This window comes from Pteropus alecto, unplaced genomic scaffold (assembly GCF_000325575.1).
Source record: "Pteropus alecto unplaced genomic scaffold, ASM32557v1 scaffold131, whole genome shotgun sequence".
Taxonomy (NCBI): Eukaryota; Metazoa; Chordata; class Mammalia; order Chiroptera; family Pteropodidae; genus Pteropus; species Pteropus alecto.
Genome location: NW_006434709.1, coordinates 18,640,830 through 18,659,175, shown reverse-complemented (window position 1 = coordinate 18,659,175; position 18,346 = coordinate 18,640,830). Strand labels below are relative to the sequence as shown.

The 18,346-nt window shown below is 38.8% G+C and overlaps 1 protein-coding gene across 1 annotated transcript; it reads left to right on the top strand.

Moving 5' to 3' along the window:
• Positions 1-919: 919 nt before the first annotated feature.
• Positions 920-18,183, top strand: MSH6 (mutS homolog 6). The gene is made up of 10 exons (XM_006909611.3): positions 920-1,277; positions 7,712-7,911; positions 10,076-10,242; positions 11,459-14,003; positions 15,096-15,364; positions 16,578-16,695; positions 16,915-17,004; positions 17,436-17,590; positions 17,696-17,895; positions 18,011-18,183. Exons 1-10 carry the CDS (start codon positions 1,021-1,023, stop codon positions 18,090-18,092), a joined length of 4,083 nt encoding a protein of 1,360 aa, XP_006909673.1. The 5' UTR covers positions 920-1,020; the 3' UTR covers positions 18,093-18,183.
• The last annotated feature ends 163 nt before the right edge of the window (positions 18,184-18,346 follow it).

The following is an 18,346-nucleotide window of genomic DNA, read 5'->3' as shown; positions in this document are numbered from 1 at the left end:
TGATCTTACATAGGTTTTTATCAAAGTACAGCTGTTGCTGACTGGGGCTGGTTTCTGGGAGTCTAGATTCCATAATTATTTACTTAAAATTGGGATTAGGGCCAAAGAATTGTCAGTCTTTTAATTTGAATTTGTTGAATAGGAATTTATTCACACCGTTACTTTTCTAATATCTGAAAAATCCTGCATTTTGAGGTACACCTGGCTCAAACAGTTCAGAGAAAGGACTGTGGCCCTGAAGTATTTACCTCGTAGGTTGAGAGGATTTAACTGACCTATGTAAAATGATTGGATTGTTGTCTGGCAGAGGAAAGGTCTATGTAGCTGGCAGGTTTTAATCATAAACATGTAAAGGACCTGCCACTCAGCATCCATTTAGCAAGTAATTATCAAGTGCCTACTATGTGCAACGCTTTGAGAATACAACGTCAACAGGAGACTTGATCTACCGCTCACAAAAGTCTGTATTATTTTCCGGTAACTTGACGGAAGCCGCGTTACCGCAGGATTTTTCAAGCAGGAGCTGGAAGGCACCTCTTTCTGCGACCCTTCAGTTGGCCCCTAGCACCTCGGCCACTCATGCCCACGCGGTGCGTGCTCACAGCCCCCACGACCGCCCGCTTCCCTTCCAGAGAGGGACGGCTTTTCGAGGCCCGTAGCTCCACAGCTGAGCCCGGCTTCCGGCCGAGATGTTCCGGTCCTGAACAGCCTCCCGCACCAGCGAGCCAGGCCCACAGCGGTTCCCACCTCGGTGGCTCGGACTGGTGGCAGTGCGGACAGCTGCACCCTTCCCCCCTCCTCCCCACGTCTCCTGGCGCTCCGAGGGGGCGGGGCCGGACGCGCGCCGACGAGACGCCGCCTGCGCACGCCGAGGCGCCTGCGGATTGGCGGCTGGGGCCAGTGTTTTTTTGGGCGCAGCGCACCTCCCCCCTGATTTCCCGCCAGCAGGCGCCGCGCGGTAGATGCTGTATCTCTTGTCGCTCCGCCTGATAGAACGGTTGGGCCTTGCCGACTGTCGCTATGTCGCGACAGAGCACGCTGTATAGCTTCTTCCCCAAGTCTCCAGCGCTGAATAAAGCCAACAAGGCCCCGGTCAGGGCCTCAGGTGAAGGCGGCGCCACTGCTGCCACTGGGGCCTCCCCTTCCCCCGGCGGGGATGCAGCCTGGAGCGAGGCCGGGCCTGGGCCCGGTCCCTTGGAGAGCTCCGCGTCGCCTCCCGAGGCGAGGAACCTCAACGGAGGGCTGCGGAGGTCGGCAGCGCCTTCGGTTCCCTCCAGGTAGCGGGGTGTAGGGGGTCGAGGGTGGGGGCACGGTGGCGGGACGCATGGAAGCCGGGGAAGGGAGGCTCGCCTCGGGGACTTGGAGTGGGGGGAAGTGTGCGGTCAGGCCCTAGGCTCGGAGGAGGTGGGGCTGCACACTCGGCTTGAAAGAATGCCGGAGCCGTTTTTGTAGAGTTGGGGGGCGGTGTAGATTGTAAACAAGATAGGAAACAGGCTGCAGAAGAAAGGAGGGAGGGGAGACTCGCAGAGTTTGGAGGAAGAGATGTGTTCCGCCGGGTTGGGTGGAGGAGAGGGAGGGAGTGCAAGCTGCTCCGGGTGGGGAGGAGAATGGGGAGATGGGAGCACTGGGGGTGGGGTGGGAAGAGAAAGGAGCTTTGCTTTTTTTTGTGCCTGATCTGGGCGGGGGAGGGGTGGCGGGAAAAAGGTACGCCTGCGGGGAGAATGAACGCCGGCAGCCTGGACAGAGTGGGGTACGAGAAGGTTCCTATTTCAAATCTGGGCTAGTGAATTAGGGCTCCAGGAGACATTCAGGGAACTCACTTGATGTTTGGATGTAAGCCAACGACGCTAAAATGCTATGGGGGCAGGGCGATCGGCCTTCGACCTGGATTTATGGGCTGTGCAAGAGTTCTAAGTTGGGGAATGGATCGCAATCTAATAGCGCCGGGGGTGTGTCATACCTCAAAACCAAGGGGCCTGATTGGTCCTAGTGTAGATTCCAGGGGCGGGGGCGGGGGGGCAGAAAGTGCTGGGATCTGTCTGGATCATCCTGTAGGTAGACAACATATGCTCCGAAACAAGTGAAAAATTGAGGTGTATTAATTTCGACACATGGACGTATTGTATGGAGTTGAAAATTTGTACTAATTTGTGAAATAGTACATCTTTTGTGGACGGTTCCACGGGAGGATGGGGCACCTTGATTTTTTTCGGAGTTGAGCCTCTAAGGCTTAGATCTGGCGCTGGGTTGGGATGTACGAACGCGATTATGGGGAAACCTACCTGGAAGTGTCCTCCTCGTTTTCTGGGCAGTTTAGTGCTATTCCAGGGCTTGGTTATCCTTTTGTCAGAGTATGGGGCGACATTTTGAAGAGCCGGCATTTACTTTATCCCAGGTGTTGTAATAGGCACAAAGTGTAATGGTAGCCGATTGAAAGGATGAAGAAATAGAGGTTCAGAAAATATAAAGAATTCATTTGAGATTAAAGAGTTGTAGTGGTTCTGAGTAGTTCATTCGAAATGTCCCGAGGTTTAGTTGTCATACAGATTTTTCAAAGTCTAAGTGTAATTTCAGTGTTACCTTAATTTAAGCAACCCTTTCAGACAGTTTAGCTGTGTGAAGAGTAGCATGGTATAACTCCCTAGATTATGCCTGTGGCATATAGATCATTTTGAGCTAATTGTTTTTGAGAAATAGCAAAGGAGAAACTGAAAAAAAGCTACTCTTCTGTATAGGAAATTTATATTTATAAAGAAAATCTCCATTTGTAAGGGTGTCTTCCTTTCTGTACCATACTGAGTTACCAGAGAAACTTATAAATGGAGAAGGCACTACAATTTGCATAACAGCCTTACCCCAGTTAACTTTTCTTTTCCTGATAAGCTCCCATTACTGCCCCTCTATCTTTCTTTTGTCTCAGCTACAGGTGGTATTTAAGGTGGTGACTTGGGCTATCTGAGAGTTACTGTTTTCCTGTTATGCAGGAGCTATGCATGTTAATAGACGTTAGCTTCTTTTCTCTTGTTAATGTTATTACTGGGAGGTATCAGCCTACATATGCATCCTCTATAACTATTTTTCATGATGAGATGCATGATCCATTATAATGTTTATTTGAAAATGAGTTGACTTCCTGCATCCATGCTAAACAGACACATTTTATTGTATGGTTTAGCTTTAAGTATTGAATAGCAAGTATATGCTATTTGTTTTTTGAGGTCTGAATTCAGGAGACCTGTAAAAGCATAACATTGTTTACACTTGACCTCCTCCTATGGGGACTATTTCTAGAGTATTCAATAAAGATGGGCATTTGATACTAGGCTTTTAAAGAAACTCCATTATATAGAGTTCACCCTCATTCAACAATTGTTCATGTATCTACTCTGCCAGGCACACACAGTGTTAGGTGTTGCGGATCCTGGATAGAAGAGTGAATAGGAAAAACAAAAAGGCAGTTCTAAAGCAAAAGCAGAGTATGAGTTTTGTGTGCTTGGGGGAAGAGAGGAGGGTATATATAGGTCAGAATAGCCTTTCAGCTCTCTACGCTGAGACCTAGGGGGACATATAAGAGTTAGCCAGGCTATGCAGAGGGTGAAATGGGGTGTTAGAAAGTTGATTCAGGAAGGGGAAGGTCCTGCAAATCGTGTCTAGAAAGAAGAAAGGAAGTGGAAGCCTCGGAGATGGTATGTAGGGGTCCATTCGTGAACAGGCCGACGGGCCACAGAGACTTTTGGACTTTGAGGGTCATTTAAAAGCTTTAAAAGATGTTTATCATCTCCCCACCCCCAATTTATTTTTTTAATTTATTTTTTAGAAGTTGAGCATCTTTTAATGTTTAGATTTCCTCTTGTGCTCAAGTGTTAAGTGTTTTGCCTTATTTTTTTTAGTTCTTTGTTAAGTCAAGTATGATGTGGAAGTCTCTTTCCACCTTGGGTTGTTCTTCCGTTCAATTTATGACATCTTTTGAACAGAAGTTACTGATTGTAATGTCGAGTTTGTCAATCTTTTTCTTTATAGCTGATGCTTCTGTAGGCTTTTTTTTTTTTTTAAAGAAATCCATAGAGGAGGATGATATTTTAGAACTGTCATCTGGCTGAAGTGTAGTATTTGGTGGGAAGATCAGTTAGGAGGCTGTTTTGATAATGAAGAAAGGATAATGGTGTTGGGAATAGGATTTAAAAGAGTTGAGAGCGGTCTAAGTGGTGTAGTAGGCAGGTAGGCATTGGTGATGATTTAGATTATGGAAGATGAGAGGAAGGCGTTGCTATCAGTTTGAAGTAAATGGTCATGAGAAAAGTAGCAGGACATACCCATGCCCTGTGTTTTCACATATGTGATGACTCAGTGTTTATATACACAAGTTTTTGTTAGACAAACCCAGTTTATTGTTTAGAAGCAAATTCTAGCAGTGCTTTTGGTATCTATTTTTTTTTAAGTAGATAGCCAAAACTAGTGATTATAAATTTGGGTACAACCAGTAATGGACACCAAGGTTATGGACTAAAGAGCAAGCAAAAATTATGTGATTTTTAAAATAAAATTTTAATGATACATCCAATGTATATTTAGCTTTACTATGTCATTTCTTATTTTTTGGTTGTATGAAGTCTTTTACATTAGATATTTCTCAACTGTCAGATTTTTTCAACTAAAATCCCAATAATATCAAATATTTAAGATATATTAAAGTTTTAAAAACACTTGTAAAATCATAATTGGATAAGGAAGTATATCATAAGATAATTCTAATATTTTGGCATTTCAGCTTGGGCTTTAGGAAGAGCCAATGTGTATTACATTGTAATATAATACTTATATGAAAGGCGATGTTTTTGGTCCCGATATTTTCAAATTGGATTTACACTGCATAGGGCGAGATGGCCCTTGTGAATATCAATACAGTCTTTGTTATATGAAAAGAGAAAGATGTTAAGATCGGCAGAAAACATAGCCAGATATTAAAATACAGTAAAGTTAATATATGACAAAAGAAAAAGTTTTAAGTATACTACAGTTGTATATGTCTGATTTTATAAAACTAAATTTTTCAGTCTTAGCATTTTATAGTGGACTGCCAAGTCTTAAGAGCAGAGGTTAGTTATGTGTAAGAGTCTATAAGGTTATATTTAGGGTAAGGTGATGTTGAAAATTTTTTGTTTAAATCAGTTTATAATAACATTTTAGCTTTACAGGTAAGAAATTTATTTCAAAACTGATAACAACTACCATTAGCTTTTTACATATTTTTTTGCTCTAGTGAGGATGCACATTTGTCTTTCAAAGAAATTTAAAGACATTAAAGTTTTAGGTTGCTTGGGAAGGAATATTTCCTAATTTTTGAGAACTTTGAATACCATTTTACAATTTGTTTTACAATTTACACTGTTAGTAGCAATGACAGAATTTTAAGGTAACAGTAGTCTTAGAAAGCTCAAATTTTTTCCTTTGGGATAAAACTAGAATAATTAACTTATTCATGTTAAAACAGTACTATTTTCTTAACATAGTGCAGTTGTAGATATAAAGCTCATATAAGAAATATTTTTCCATGTGTCATTTGGGTCTCAGAAACTTTACTCTTATTAATCGAGAATAGAGAGGAACTTAAGGAGGCAGATGTGACCATCTCACATTTTTTTGCCCAAGAATTTCGATGTAGTATTTTAGCTTCTCTGGGATCCCCTAGTAGAACTGAGATTCCTGCAAGTGCTTTGCTGCCTCATACCAGGCAAAATAGAATTTCATTGGATTTGAGACATCTTGCTTCATTGAACTTCAGATATACCACCAAGATGTACATTCTTATCAAAGTCTTTGATACACTAACTCTATTCTTGAGCATTTATAACATTTACAGACATGTATGTAATGAAATATCTGGTATCCTGTTTAGTCATTTTCAGTTTTACAAACCAAGAACACTTTGTAAACTATATACTGGTTAGCCTCAGGGCTCATGTAGAGATATTTAATAAGGGGAGGAACTGGCCAGTGATGGCATTAAGGCTTGCTATGTATACACCAAAACCTTAGCTGAGTCTCCACCTCTTCAGGGATATAACTGCCTTAAAGAATGGTGGCCAGGCTTGACAGATGGGTATCCTGCTGGTCCCCCTTCAAAAAAATCTGTCTTGGCCAACACATAGTTTGAAGCCTTATGTCTCAAGACTAGCCAGAAATATGCTTCCTTAACAAAACACGTATTTGCTGTTTGGCTAGCGTTCTGTAAGTTCAGGCTCAGAACACGTAGTGTCTTTATATAGACAAAAGTTACTTTCCTCCTCCAGCAGCAGCTTTAGGGTACTCTCAGGTAGTTAGGTACTTAGAAAGCTTGTGGTTTTCTGATACCAGTGTGATGGGCTTTGTGGTTAAGTGGCTACCAAGCTGAGTTAAGGGAAAGCCTAGTTGACAATAGGGAGACTTATTGTAAACAAACCATTCCTCACAGTGATAACAGTCTTTGTTTTCTGTTAATTAATGGATATATTAGTAAAGAAAAAGCACTTATGGTAATGTTTGAATTTTGCAGACAGCTTCCTGTTTGAAGATGACCTATGTAGTGAGCTTGATGGCAATATTTATAAACTTAAACAGGTCGCTAAAGATTTTTATAAATTACAAGAAGACTATGTATTGTAAAGGCCCTGGAGACAAGGACCAGCTGAAGTCATGCTCCAGTTCTTGTTTCTCTTATAATTGTCTAGCCTAGGGGTTTCTAGGCTCACATTTTGAAGAAAGGAATACTTTAATTTCATGATTAGGTCTGAATAAGGTGGCCTCAGTTGACTATGATCACTATTCTGAAATGTCTAAAATACTCGTAATGTACTTATTTTACTTTAGTAGTTATTCAGTGAATATCTTTAAGCAGGCTTGGTTTATACTACTTGAACAAGGTTTATCCTCCATCACTGAGGGACTCTTCTTATAGTCCGTTAGCTAGATTCTCCTACCCCTCCGCTTCCCCTTTCCCACTTCCCATTCCTCCTCCTCCTCCTTGTTCCTGCTCTCCCCTTTTCAGGAAACCTTCAGGGCTAAATCAGTTTTTGTGAAGATTGGGTCTGTTTTTGATTCTGTAGGCATATGTACTCACTGTTTGGGGCACATTAGGCACTTACCTGTTGACTTGAGTTTTGCCATGAAACTAGATTTTTAAGAGCAGGGTGGTAGTGTGCTAGGTAGCTTTCGGAGTATTTGGAATACATAGGAGCTTAACTGGAGATTCCAAGCAAAGTCTTATGAGCTAATATTTACTATAATTAGCAAACGTAGTTGGTATGTTTGATATTAATACTGTGGGTCAGACCCACTGCCTGATATATACCATATTGTAGTGTAAGTGTGATTTATTATAATTTCGAGCATGTATAATGAGTCTATATCTTTTTCCTGCAGTCAGTATTCTACCAGAATTCTGCCATAGTTTTAAAACTTTGATTCTAAGAAATAGTTTGTCACCTTAGTACTAGAATCCATTATATGCATTTGTCTTAATATTATTGTCATATTTGCTTATATTTTTAAAATAACTTGAAAATCTGATTTAAAAAATCATTAACTCTAGAATTTCTGTACATGAATATTAATGCTAGACAACTTCAGAGGAGTCTTAACAATACCTTCCTCGGAATTGTTTATTCTTAGGTAATTACCTTTAATGCAACTTAACGAAATATTAACCAAGTTATGTATTTCCTTTTGGCAACAGTTCTTGTGACTTCTCACCAGGTGATTTGGTTTGGGCCAAGATGGAGGGTTACCCCTGGTGGCCTTGCCTGGTTTACAACCACCCTTTTGATGGAACATTCATCCGTGAGAAAGGGAAGTGTGCCCGAGTTCATGTACAGTTTTTTGATGACAGCCCAACAAGGGGCTGGGTTAGCAGAAGGCTCTTAAAGCCATATACAGGTAAGAGAATCACTTCACAGAGTGTGTGTGTTGTGTGTGCATGTGTGCACATGAGCACAAGTGTCAGGTTCCCTTATAAAATTAAGTGTATTCAATAAATTGCAGGCTTCTAGCATAGGAAAAGGATAAGATGCATCTGGTCTTTAGCCAGTTTGTTGTGTGAATTGGAATTTTTGTGTCCTTTGAAATGACTCAGCCCTTGAAGGAAATATGATTTCATAATTGGATCTCGACCAAAGTGATTTCGACCAAAATATCAACTTCATACACAAAAAGGGTAAATTAAACAATGTGCCCATCTTAAAGGCAGTGCAGTCAGAATACATTGCGTGTAGATCAGTGACATTCTTTAGGACAGATGGAGGTGTATGCTTACCTGGCCTTAAATCCTCACCTATGAGCACCATAGTTTCACATCAGACTTTTGGAACCTTACCTTTCTATTCTCAGGCCCAGCCTTATTTATCACTTTATAACCAGCAGACTACAGCAATGTGTGTAGCTTCACTTCGGTTAGGTGTACCACATCAGTCTCTTGAATTATATACAGTGGATGCACAGTGTGAATACAGAATATATTGTCTATACACTCAAGCATGAAAAAGTCCTTATCCATTATCCTCAGACTTTCCAGGCTAGGACATTGCTGAACTCAGTGTTTTAAAATCAGAACATGGGTCTGTTTCTCAGAAATCTCTAAGAATGCCTTTTGGTCATAGTGTTGTTCAGGGTGAGGAGGGCACACTGAGGAAAGTTAATTCTACATGGAAATCTGACATGCAAGATAGAAAGGTAAACAGGAAATTTCGTTGTCTGTTCCACTAATTTGCTGTATAATCTTGGCCAACCAAAGTAACTTATTTCTGATACTGTTTACTCATATAAAATGAGTGATTTGGACCAGATGATGAATGAGATCTTTTTTCCAGGAAAAATTTTGAGATTCTAAACAAAGCTTTGTCAAAATCATTTTAAAAAGAGGTAAAGAAAAAATTTACATTTATGTTCTTATTATTTTCTAGTCACCCTTGTGCATACTTCTCTTTCCCCTTTAAATTACCAAATTGTTGCAATACATGTGAATAAATCAGCAGAGAGGCATGGATGAAAAAAAAAATAGGACTTTGGGGGACGGGTCTTTAGAATTGCAGAGTTTGCACCAGGGGTTTTGGAAATGTCACTAGATAAGTGGTGTGGGAGGTGAGTACAGCTGCAACAGGCACTTTGGGAAAAGTTCAGAGCCACTCTCCAAATGATTTTGATTGGTGCAATTCTTTAGAGAAATGGGCAATTGTAGCTTTAATTTAGGTAGCCCATAAAAGTTGCTAATTCCATGGAAATTTAGGATGTCTTATTAGTTTTGGTATATAGAAAGAAGGAAATAATGCAGTCTGGATCTGTTAAATTCAGACAGATTCAGGTTTTTTTCCCCTCCCAGTTATGGTTATATTTGGGCAGAAGACGACAATAGAGACATTCCTAGTTATAACTCCTAGAAAAGAACAAAACAATTTTGTATCATTAGACTAGTGATCTTCTGCATCTAACCTTTTGCTCAGTGGATGGAAGTGTCATTTAATACTAGCTTTTAAAAATGAAAGGAAGAATTTTACTTTAAAGCAGAGCAACCATTTTGGGAGAAAAAACACATTCAAAGTCTGAACTCGATTATCCTCCAGAAATGTTAGGGTCTGGGTCTCTTACATTATAGAGTTATTATTTTTTAATATATCCCATCTAACTGCCTTGGGGACAAACTTATTTTTAATATCATAGCTTCATTTAACTGACAATGTAGTCTTTGCCTTCCCAAAGTAGTATTTTTTAAAAAGGGTCTCAAAAACCCCTTGACATCTCATGTCTCACCTGAAAAGGTGTACCTTACCTGTTTGTTTAGGGCTACAGTCCTAGGTTATTTGAAGAGAGACTAAGTGGTCTTGGGTGATTCAGCTTCAAGGAGGTAAGATAGGTAATTTCAGTTTCACTTATAGTTTTACCCTGAAGACTCCTTGTGGGCTTTATTGATCTATCTATATCAATTAAAAATAATAGGACATTAAAAAATTATACTTGATTGTCATGATTTTTTGTTCATTAAGGCTAGAGTTGTAGATTGAACCAACTACCCAGCCAACAGTTCTTATGTATAAATATGTATTTTTAGGTTCAAAATCAAAGGAAGCCCAGAAAGGAGGTCATTTTTACAGTGCAAAGCCTGAAATACTCAGAGCAATGCAACGTGCAGATGAAGCCTTGAATAAAGACAAGATTAAGAGGCTTGAATTGGCAGTCTGTGATGAACCCTCAGAACCAGAGGAGGAAGAAATGGAGGTGGGACATTGCAAACAGTCAAGATATTTCTGTTAGCAAAGTGATGGGAAGGGGGGGTATATTAAAGTGATATTCTCGTTTTAGCTATTTATATACCTTAGTGCACACATGCACACACACACACACACACACGTATGTAAATTCTCAAGGCTGCTGGAAGACACGCTATAAGAGGTAACAAGTAGTAGAGAGCTAGGGACGGTAAGGACATAAGTGATACACTTGGTTGTGGTGTGTGATATATGAGCTACTATATGAGGTGTGGTCAGACCCTGGAAATTGTCCAGTTTTATGCTCTAATACTTTTTGTGTTTTGGATTGATAAGAATAGAGGTTGAGTATCCTTGAAGTCCAACCTTGGTTTTAAATGTTAATGGTTACTATTTGTATGAATTAAATAGTTAAGGAAATGAACAAATAATTTGTTCATTTGAAATAAACATCTAATAAACATTTGTAATAAACATACTTCAATTTAGTAAATTGAAGTATGTGCTTAAAAGGTATTCATCTATAAGCTTGATTTTGTTTTATGCTGTTGTCATAGATAAGGGAAAAAGCAAGTTAATATAATGGGCATTTTAAGAGAAATGAAAGAAAAAAAGTTTTTAATTTTGAGGTTGAGACCAGGGGTCATAATACTTAATTAGGTTTAGAACTGGATGTTAACTACAGAAATCATTTAGCTTCATACATGTGAGAGAGAGCCATGACAAGTGACTAGAATCGGAACAGATTACTTACTGCTTTCTTAATACTAAAGAATATATAAAATGGTAAACATCGTATGTCCATCTGTAAGAAGAGAGGTAACCCTGGAAGAAAGTTAACAGCTGTGACTTAATGAATATATCACCTATGGGTATTTGTGATGTATAGTCATGTTAATGGCTTCATCACCACTGTATAGAACTCTCATGACAGAATCACTTGATCTTATAGTGTGATACTTTTAATGTTAGGTGAAACTGGAAATTGTTATTCCTTGAGAAAGAAAATAGTTTCTCATTTTTTAAAAATTAAATTTTACTTTTAAATTTATTTTTATTGTGACATTGGTTAACGAAGTCAAGTTTCAGGTGTACAATAGTTTCTCATTTTTGAATGTGGGTTTTTCTCTTGGAATGTGAAGTCGCAGCATACTGACATGTTCCATAGCAATACTTAATTTTCCAAATTTTGCTTTGTTTTTAAATACTCTTTCTTTGCCTGCTAGGTAGGTGCAACTTATGCATCAGATAAGAGTGAAGAAGATAATGAAATTGAGAGTGAAGATGAAGTGCGGCCTAAAGTGCAAGGATCTAGGCGAAGTAGCCGCCAGATTAAAAAACGGAGAGTCATATCAGACTCTGAGAGTGACATTGGTGGCTCTGATGTGGAATTTAAGCCAGATGCTAAGGAGGAAGGAAGCAGTGATGAAATAAGCAGTGGAATGGGGGACAGTGACAGTGAAGGCCTGCAGAGCTCTGTCAAAGTTGCTCCAAAGAGGAAGAGAATGGTGACTGGAAATGGCTCTCTCAAAAAGAAAAGTTCAAGGAAAGAAATGCCCCCAGCCACCAAACGATCAAGTGGCATTTCATCAGAAACCAAGAGTACTTTGAGTGCTTTCTCTGCCCCTCAGAATTCTGAATCCCAGGCCCACGTTAGTGGAGGATGTGATGATAGTAGTCGCCCCACTGTCTGGTATCATGAAACTTTAGAATGGCTTAAGGACGGAAAAAGAAGAGATATGCATAGGAGGCGACCCGATCATCCTGATTTTGATGCATCTACACTGTATGTGCCTGAGGATTTCCTTAATTCCTGTACTCCTGGGATGAGGAAGTGGTGGCAGATTAAGTCTCAGAACTTTGATCTTGTCATATTTTATAAGGTGGGGAAGTTTTATGAGCTGTACCACATGGATGCTCTTGTTGGGGTCAACGAACTAGGGCTTGTATTCATGAAAGGCAACTGGGCCCATTCTGGTTTCCCTGAAATTGCTTTTGGCCGATATTCGGATTCTCTGGTCCAGAAGGGCTATAAAGTAGCACGAGTGGAACAGACTGAGACCCCAGAAATGATGGAGGCACGATGCCGAAAGATGGCACATATATCTAAACATGATAAAGTGGTGAGGAGGGAGATTTGTAGGGTCATTACCAAGGGTACACAGACATACAGTGTGCTGGAAGGTGACCCCTCTGAGAACTACAGTAAGTATCTTCTTAGCCTCAAAGAAAAAGAGGAAGATACTTCTGGCCACACTCGTGTATATGGTGTATGCTTTGTTGATGCCTCACTGGGAAAGTTTTTCATAGGTCAGTTTTCAGATGATCGCCATTGTTCAAGGTTTAGGACTCTAGTGGCACATTATCCTCCGGTACAAGTGCTGTTTGAGAAGGGAAATCTCTCAACAGAAACAAAGATGATTTTGAAGGGTTCATTATCTTCTTCTCTTCAGGAAGGTCTTATCCCAGGCTCCCAGTTTTGGGATGCAGCGAAGACTTTGAGAACTCTCCTTGAAGAAGGATATTTTACGGAAAAGTTAAATGAGGGCAATGGGGTGATGTTACCCCAAGTGCTTAAAAGTATGACTTCAGAGTCTGATTCTCTAGGATTGACACCAGGAGAGAAAAGTGAATTGGCCCTCTCTGCGCTAGGTGGTTGTGTCTTCTACCTCAAAAAATGCCTTATTGATCAGGAGCTTTTATCAATGGCTAATTTTGAAGAATATATTCCCTTGGATTCTGACATGGTCAGTGCTATAAGACCTGGTGCTGTCTTTGCTAAAGTCAATCAACGAATGGTGCTAGATTCTGTGACATTAAACAACTTGGAGATTTTTTTGAATGGAACAAATGGTACTACCGAAGGTACCTTACTAGAAAAGATTGATACTTGCCATACTCCTTTTGGTAAGCGGCTCCTAAAGCAATGGCTTTGTGCCCCATTGTGTAATCCTTATGCTATCAATGATCGTCTAGATGCTATAGAAGACCTGATGGTTGTGCCTGACAAAATCTCTGAGGTTGTAGACCTTTTAAAGAAGCTTCCAGACCTTGAGAGGCTACTGAGTAAAATTCATAATGTTGGGTCTCCTCTGAAAAGCCAGAACCACCCAGATAGCAGGGCTATAATGTATGAAGAAACTACATACAGCAAAAAAAAGATTATTGATTTTCTTTCTGCTCTGGAAGGATTCAAAGTAATATGTAAAATTATAGAGATTATGGAAGAAGTTGTCGATGACTTTAAGTCTAAAATCCTTAAGCAGATCGTTACTATGCAGACGAAAAATCCTGAAGGCCATTTTCCTGATTTGACTATAGAACTAAACCGATGGGATACAGCCTTTGACCATGAGAAGGCTCGAAAGACTGGACTGATTACTCCCAAAGCAGGATTTGACTCTGATTATGACCAAGCTCTTGCTGACATAAGAGAAAACGAACAGAGCCTCCTGGAATACTTGGAGAAACAGCGCAGTAGAATTGGCTGTAGGAGCATTGTCTACTGGGGGATTGGTAGGAATCGTTACCAGTTGGAAATTCCAGAAAATTTCATCACCCATAATTTGCCAGAAGAATATGAGTTGAAATCTACCAAAAAAGGCTGTAAACGATATTGGACCAAAACTATTGAGAAGAAGTTGGCTAATCTGATAAATGCTGAAGAACGGAGAGACGTATCATTGAAGGACTGCATGCGGCGACTATTCTATAACTTTGATAAAAATTACAAGGACTGGCAGGCTGCCGTAGAGTGCATCACAGTGTTGGGTAAGACCTTCAACAAATTGTTCCTAAAGCATTGGTTAGTAAATGCTCTGTGTCCTAGTTGTGCATTAAGATTTAAATCTACTGGAGGAGAAGCCCCCATTGATGCATATCTATACACACTAGTAATAGATATATATATTTTGGCAAGTATATACTTGCCTTCTCACTAGGCAAAATGACTAGGTGGTTTATAGTCATTTAGGTTGTTCACTAGAAACTTAATTATTAGCCCACTGGTCTTTAGTCTTGAATAATTGAACAAAAGATTGATAAAAGTGCTTTTAATGACAGTTTCCAATTGTGTTTTTAGTATTTGGTGAATACTGTTTTTAATCTCTTTAGCCCATTATTTAATAACCTTTGCATTTTTTATTCTAGTGAATCTTTTTACATGCATCTTTCAAGAAACTTTAATCTTCCTTTTAGCCCAAATTGTCACTTTATGTATTTGTAATTTTGTAACCTTTTGAGCTTCAGAAATAATTTTTCTTCTTTAAATTTCATGGCCAACTTACTGAAGCCTTCACTGTTTTGGTGTTTAGGTTTTTTTGTGTTTTAAAAATATAGCTACCACAGTTTACCCAAATTTGTAACAGAACTATTTTGATTTGAACACAACTGTCCAGAATAGAGTAGCATCTTTTTGAGTATGAGTATGTCACATTTTTTTCTTAAGCCAGTACAGCTTCAAACAGTTTGGTGGGTAATATAAAATCCTCCCTCAGCATAGATGTTCAAAATTGAATTTATTTTCTTCAAGATTATTTTATATCAGTGTGCCTACTGTCAGAATGTTCTGCTTCTCCCAAGATTATAAATTCTATGATGAAGCCACATATATACATATAACACTTGTGCTGGCGACTCATTTTCAGTTAATGAAAGCACTGAACTGTGTAGTTAGTGATAACAATGTCACTAACTAGAAATGCCTGTCTTTTGAAAAATGCAAAATAAACTGCTGTGTTTAAAAAGCAAGTAGAACACACCATCTCCTGAAAAAGTAGTTTTGGAAAACATTTTAGGTAAGTTGGGTCTTTGTTATTATCAAGAAACCACAAAAATGATTAAACCTCACTTTCTCTTTAACAGATGTCTTATTGTGCCTGGCTAACTACAGTCGAGGGGGTGATGGTCCTATGTGTCGTCCAGTAATTCTTTTGCCAAAAGAAGACACTCCTGTCTTCTTAGACCTTAAAGGATCACGCCATCCCTGCATTTCAAAGACCTTTTTTGGAGATGACTTTATTCCTAATGACATTCTAATAGGCTGTGAGGAAGAGGAGGAGGAAAATGGCAGAGCTTATTGTGTGCTTGTTACTGGACCAAATATGGGGGGCAAGTCTACACTCATGAGACAGGTAAACTGACCACTAAGGCTTTATTACCCAAAGTCACTTGTAACAGTTTAAGTATGAATATGTTACATATTTAGTAGTACATAAATTATATAGAATTCAGTCACTGATTTAAAAGGAAGCAAAGGGAAACTCAATACAAAATTGAGAATTGTATTTTTCTTATCAATAAAATATCTACCTCATGTTAAGGGAAGTAGATATTAAAAAGGCAAAGGAGGTTTCAGGTCAAAGCTTTTTGACTTGATTCATTTCCTCTGAAAATAGATGTAGTCATGATGAATAAAAATTTTGCAAATGTTGCAGATTTGTCCTTCAGTTATACTGACTCATTAGTATGAACTCTTTACAAAAGAATCACAGGAGACTTATTCAGATAGAAAACAAATAAAATTCATGATCTCTATTAACAGTTGGAAACTGCTTTTTAGGGAAGACAAGAACTATATATCTCTCTTTATACCAGAGATTAGCTAGCCATTGAACTAAACATGATTTTTACATTTTTAAAGGGTTGTAGAAGGGAAAAAAAAAAAGATTATGTGACATACAGACATTGGGCTGACTCTCCTTTACTATATTGTACTTCTCTTGACCAAATTTGCCAACTTGAGAGAGCAGTATAGTGTAGTATGGTGGTTTGCAACTTTTTTTTTTAAATCGAGTGCTTCATGAATTAATTTGTGTGTCAGTCTTGTATAGGAGCCATACTAATCTCTGTATTCCAATTTTAGTTTCTGTGCTGCCTAAATAAGCACTTTTCATTTTTAAATCAAAATCACCTAGATACCTCAACAAAATGTAAGGGGCAGAAAGGGAGTCCATCCTCTGATATTGATTCATTTGGCCTGGAATTGGTTTTATTTATGCATCAGTAATTTTAAAGAGCACCCCAGTGATTCTATTTTGTAGCCACAGTTGAGAATCACTAGTGTACTTGGGTTAGTATACAGGTCTGTGGTTTTAAGGCCAATAAAGCCCTAGGCATCTTCTAAGCCTCACTTTTCTTGCTTAGAATTGGGAAGATTTTTTTTTTTTTTTTTTTTAGTGACGTCTCCTACATAATGGTTTTGAAGAAAAATTAATGCTTATTAACTTGGCTTATTTTGTCTTCTGGATATACAGAGATATCTCTCTACATACCTACATCTGTCTGTATGTTTATCTGTCTTCTTTAATACCAGTCATAAAAGACCTTTTCCTCCTTCATTCACAGGCTGGTCTATTAGCTGTCATGGCCCAGATGGGTTGTTATGTACCTGCTGAAGTATGTAGGCTCACACCAATTGATAGAGTGTTTACTAGACTTGGTGCCTCAGACAGAATAATGTCAGGTGAGGTTTTTTTTCCCACCTAATGCTTTATTGTCTGATGGTGTGTGTGTTTTGGGTGGTGGTATGTGAAGCAGAATGCTTTTAGGCATTCAAAAACACGGATTTCTTAAAATCCTTTAGATACCACTGAGTAGCTCATGATAAATTCAAATGATATGAACCTAAGAGATGAGTTTTCTGTTAATGATCACCTACACTTGTGATTTTTTTCTTTTAAAGGTGAAAGTACATTTTTTGTTGAATTGAGTGAAACTGCCAGTATACTTACGCATGCAACAGCACATTCTCTGGTGCTTGTGGATGAATTAGGTAAGCTATTAAAATTTCCATTTGAAGGCTCTTTAAAAAACATTAGTACAAAGAATTATTTTTAAAGAATGTGAATGCACTCACCTTTGCACCATATACCACCCCTAGTTGGAGATGAGATAATATGGAAGGTCTTTATTAAATTTCCTAATCCTGTTCAAATTTAGTTGCTATAGGGATGACACTATTGGTTAATGAGAGTCTTTAAGGAGAATAGGAAGTTTCTGAAAATCAGTGGTACTTGAGCAGTACTCTTAGAAATGTACCATGACTCCAAGGGCTACTGAGTGGACCCGTTGAGCTCTAAACACTGCCTGTTTATGGAATACTTTGGATGTAAAATTGATGTTACTCTTGTATCCTGTTTGTTTTGCATTCCTTTGTGAGGTACATTCTTTTTGGTATATATGTAATATGTTTTGCTTTCACAGGAAGAGGTACTGCAACATTTGATGGGACAGCAATTGCAAATGCAGTTGTTAAAGAACTTGCTGAGAATATAAAGTGTCGTACATTGTTTTCTACCCACTATCATTCATTAGTTGAAGATTATTCTCAAAATGTTGCAGTGCGCCTAGGACACATGGTATGTGCAAACTGCTTATTCAGAAATTAAGGTTTTTGAGAGAATCAGGTTGGGTACTTCCATTACTAGCACATGAATGTAACTAATAAAATACTCCTTTTTTAGGCATGCATGGTAGAAAATGAATGTGAAGATCCCAGCCAGGAGACTATTACCTTCCTTTATAAGTTTATCAAGGGAGCTTGTCCTAAAAGCTATGGCTTTAATGCAGCAAGGGTTGCTAATCTTCCAGAGGAGGTTATTCAAAAGGGACACAGAAAAGCAAGAGAATTTGAGAAGATGACTCATTCACTGCGATTATTTCGGTAATTATAACTAAATAATTTTGTAATGCATCTGACCTTATTAAAACAGTAAGAGGATGGATGATGCACTGTGGAAAACGTGACCTAAAACTTCTTTTTTTTTTTTAATTTTTAGGGAAGTTTGTCTGGCTAGTGAAAGGTCGACTGTAGATGCAGAAACTGTCCATAAGTTGCTGGCTTCGATTGAGGAATTATAGACTACATTGGAAGCTTTGAGTTGAATTTTTTGACAAAGCTGGTAAATTCAGACAACATTATGATCTAATAAACTTTATTTTTTAAAAATGACCATTTTTCCATTTTCTTTCTAGGAAATTAAACCCTTTTAATTCTTATCTACCTTCTACATAATGGTTATTGAATACTCCACAATATATTAAGTCTAGATGTTATGGTACATGCATACACTTTCAGGCTGTTTATACCCACTGTCACCAATACACATAAATGG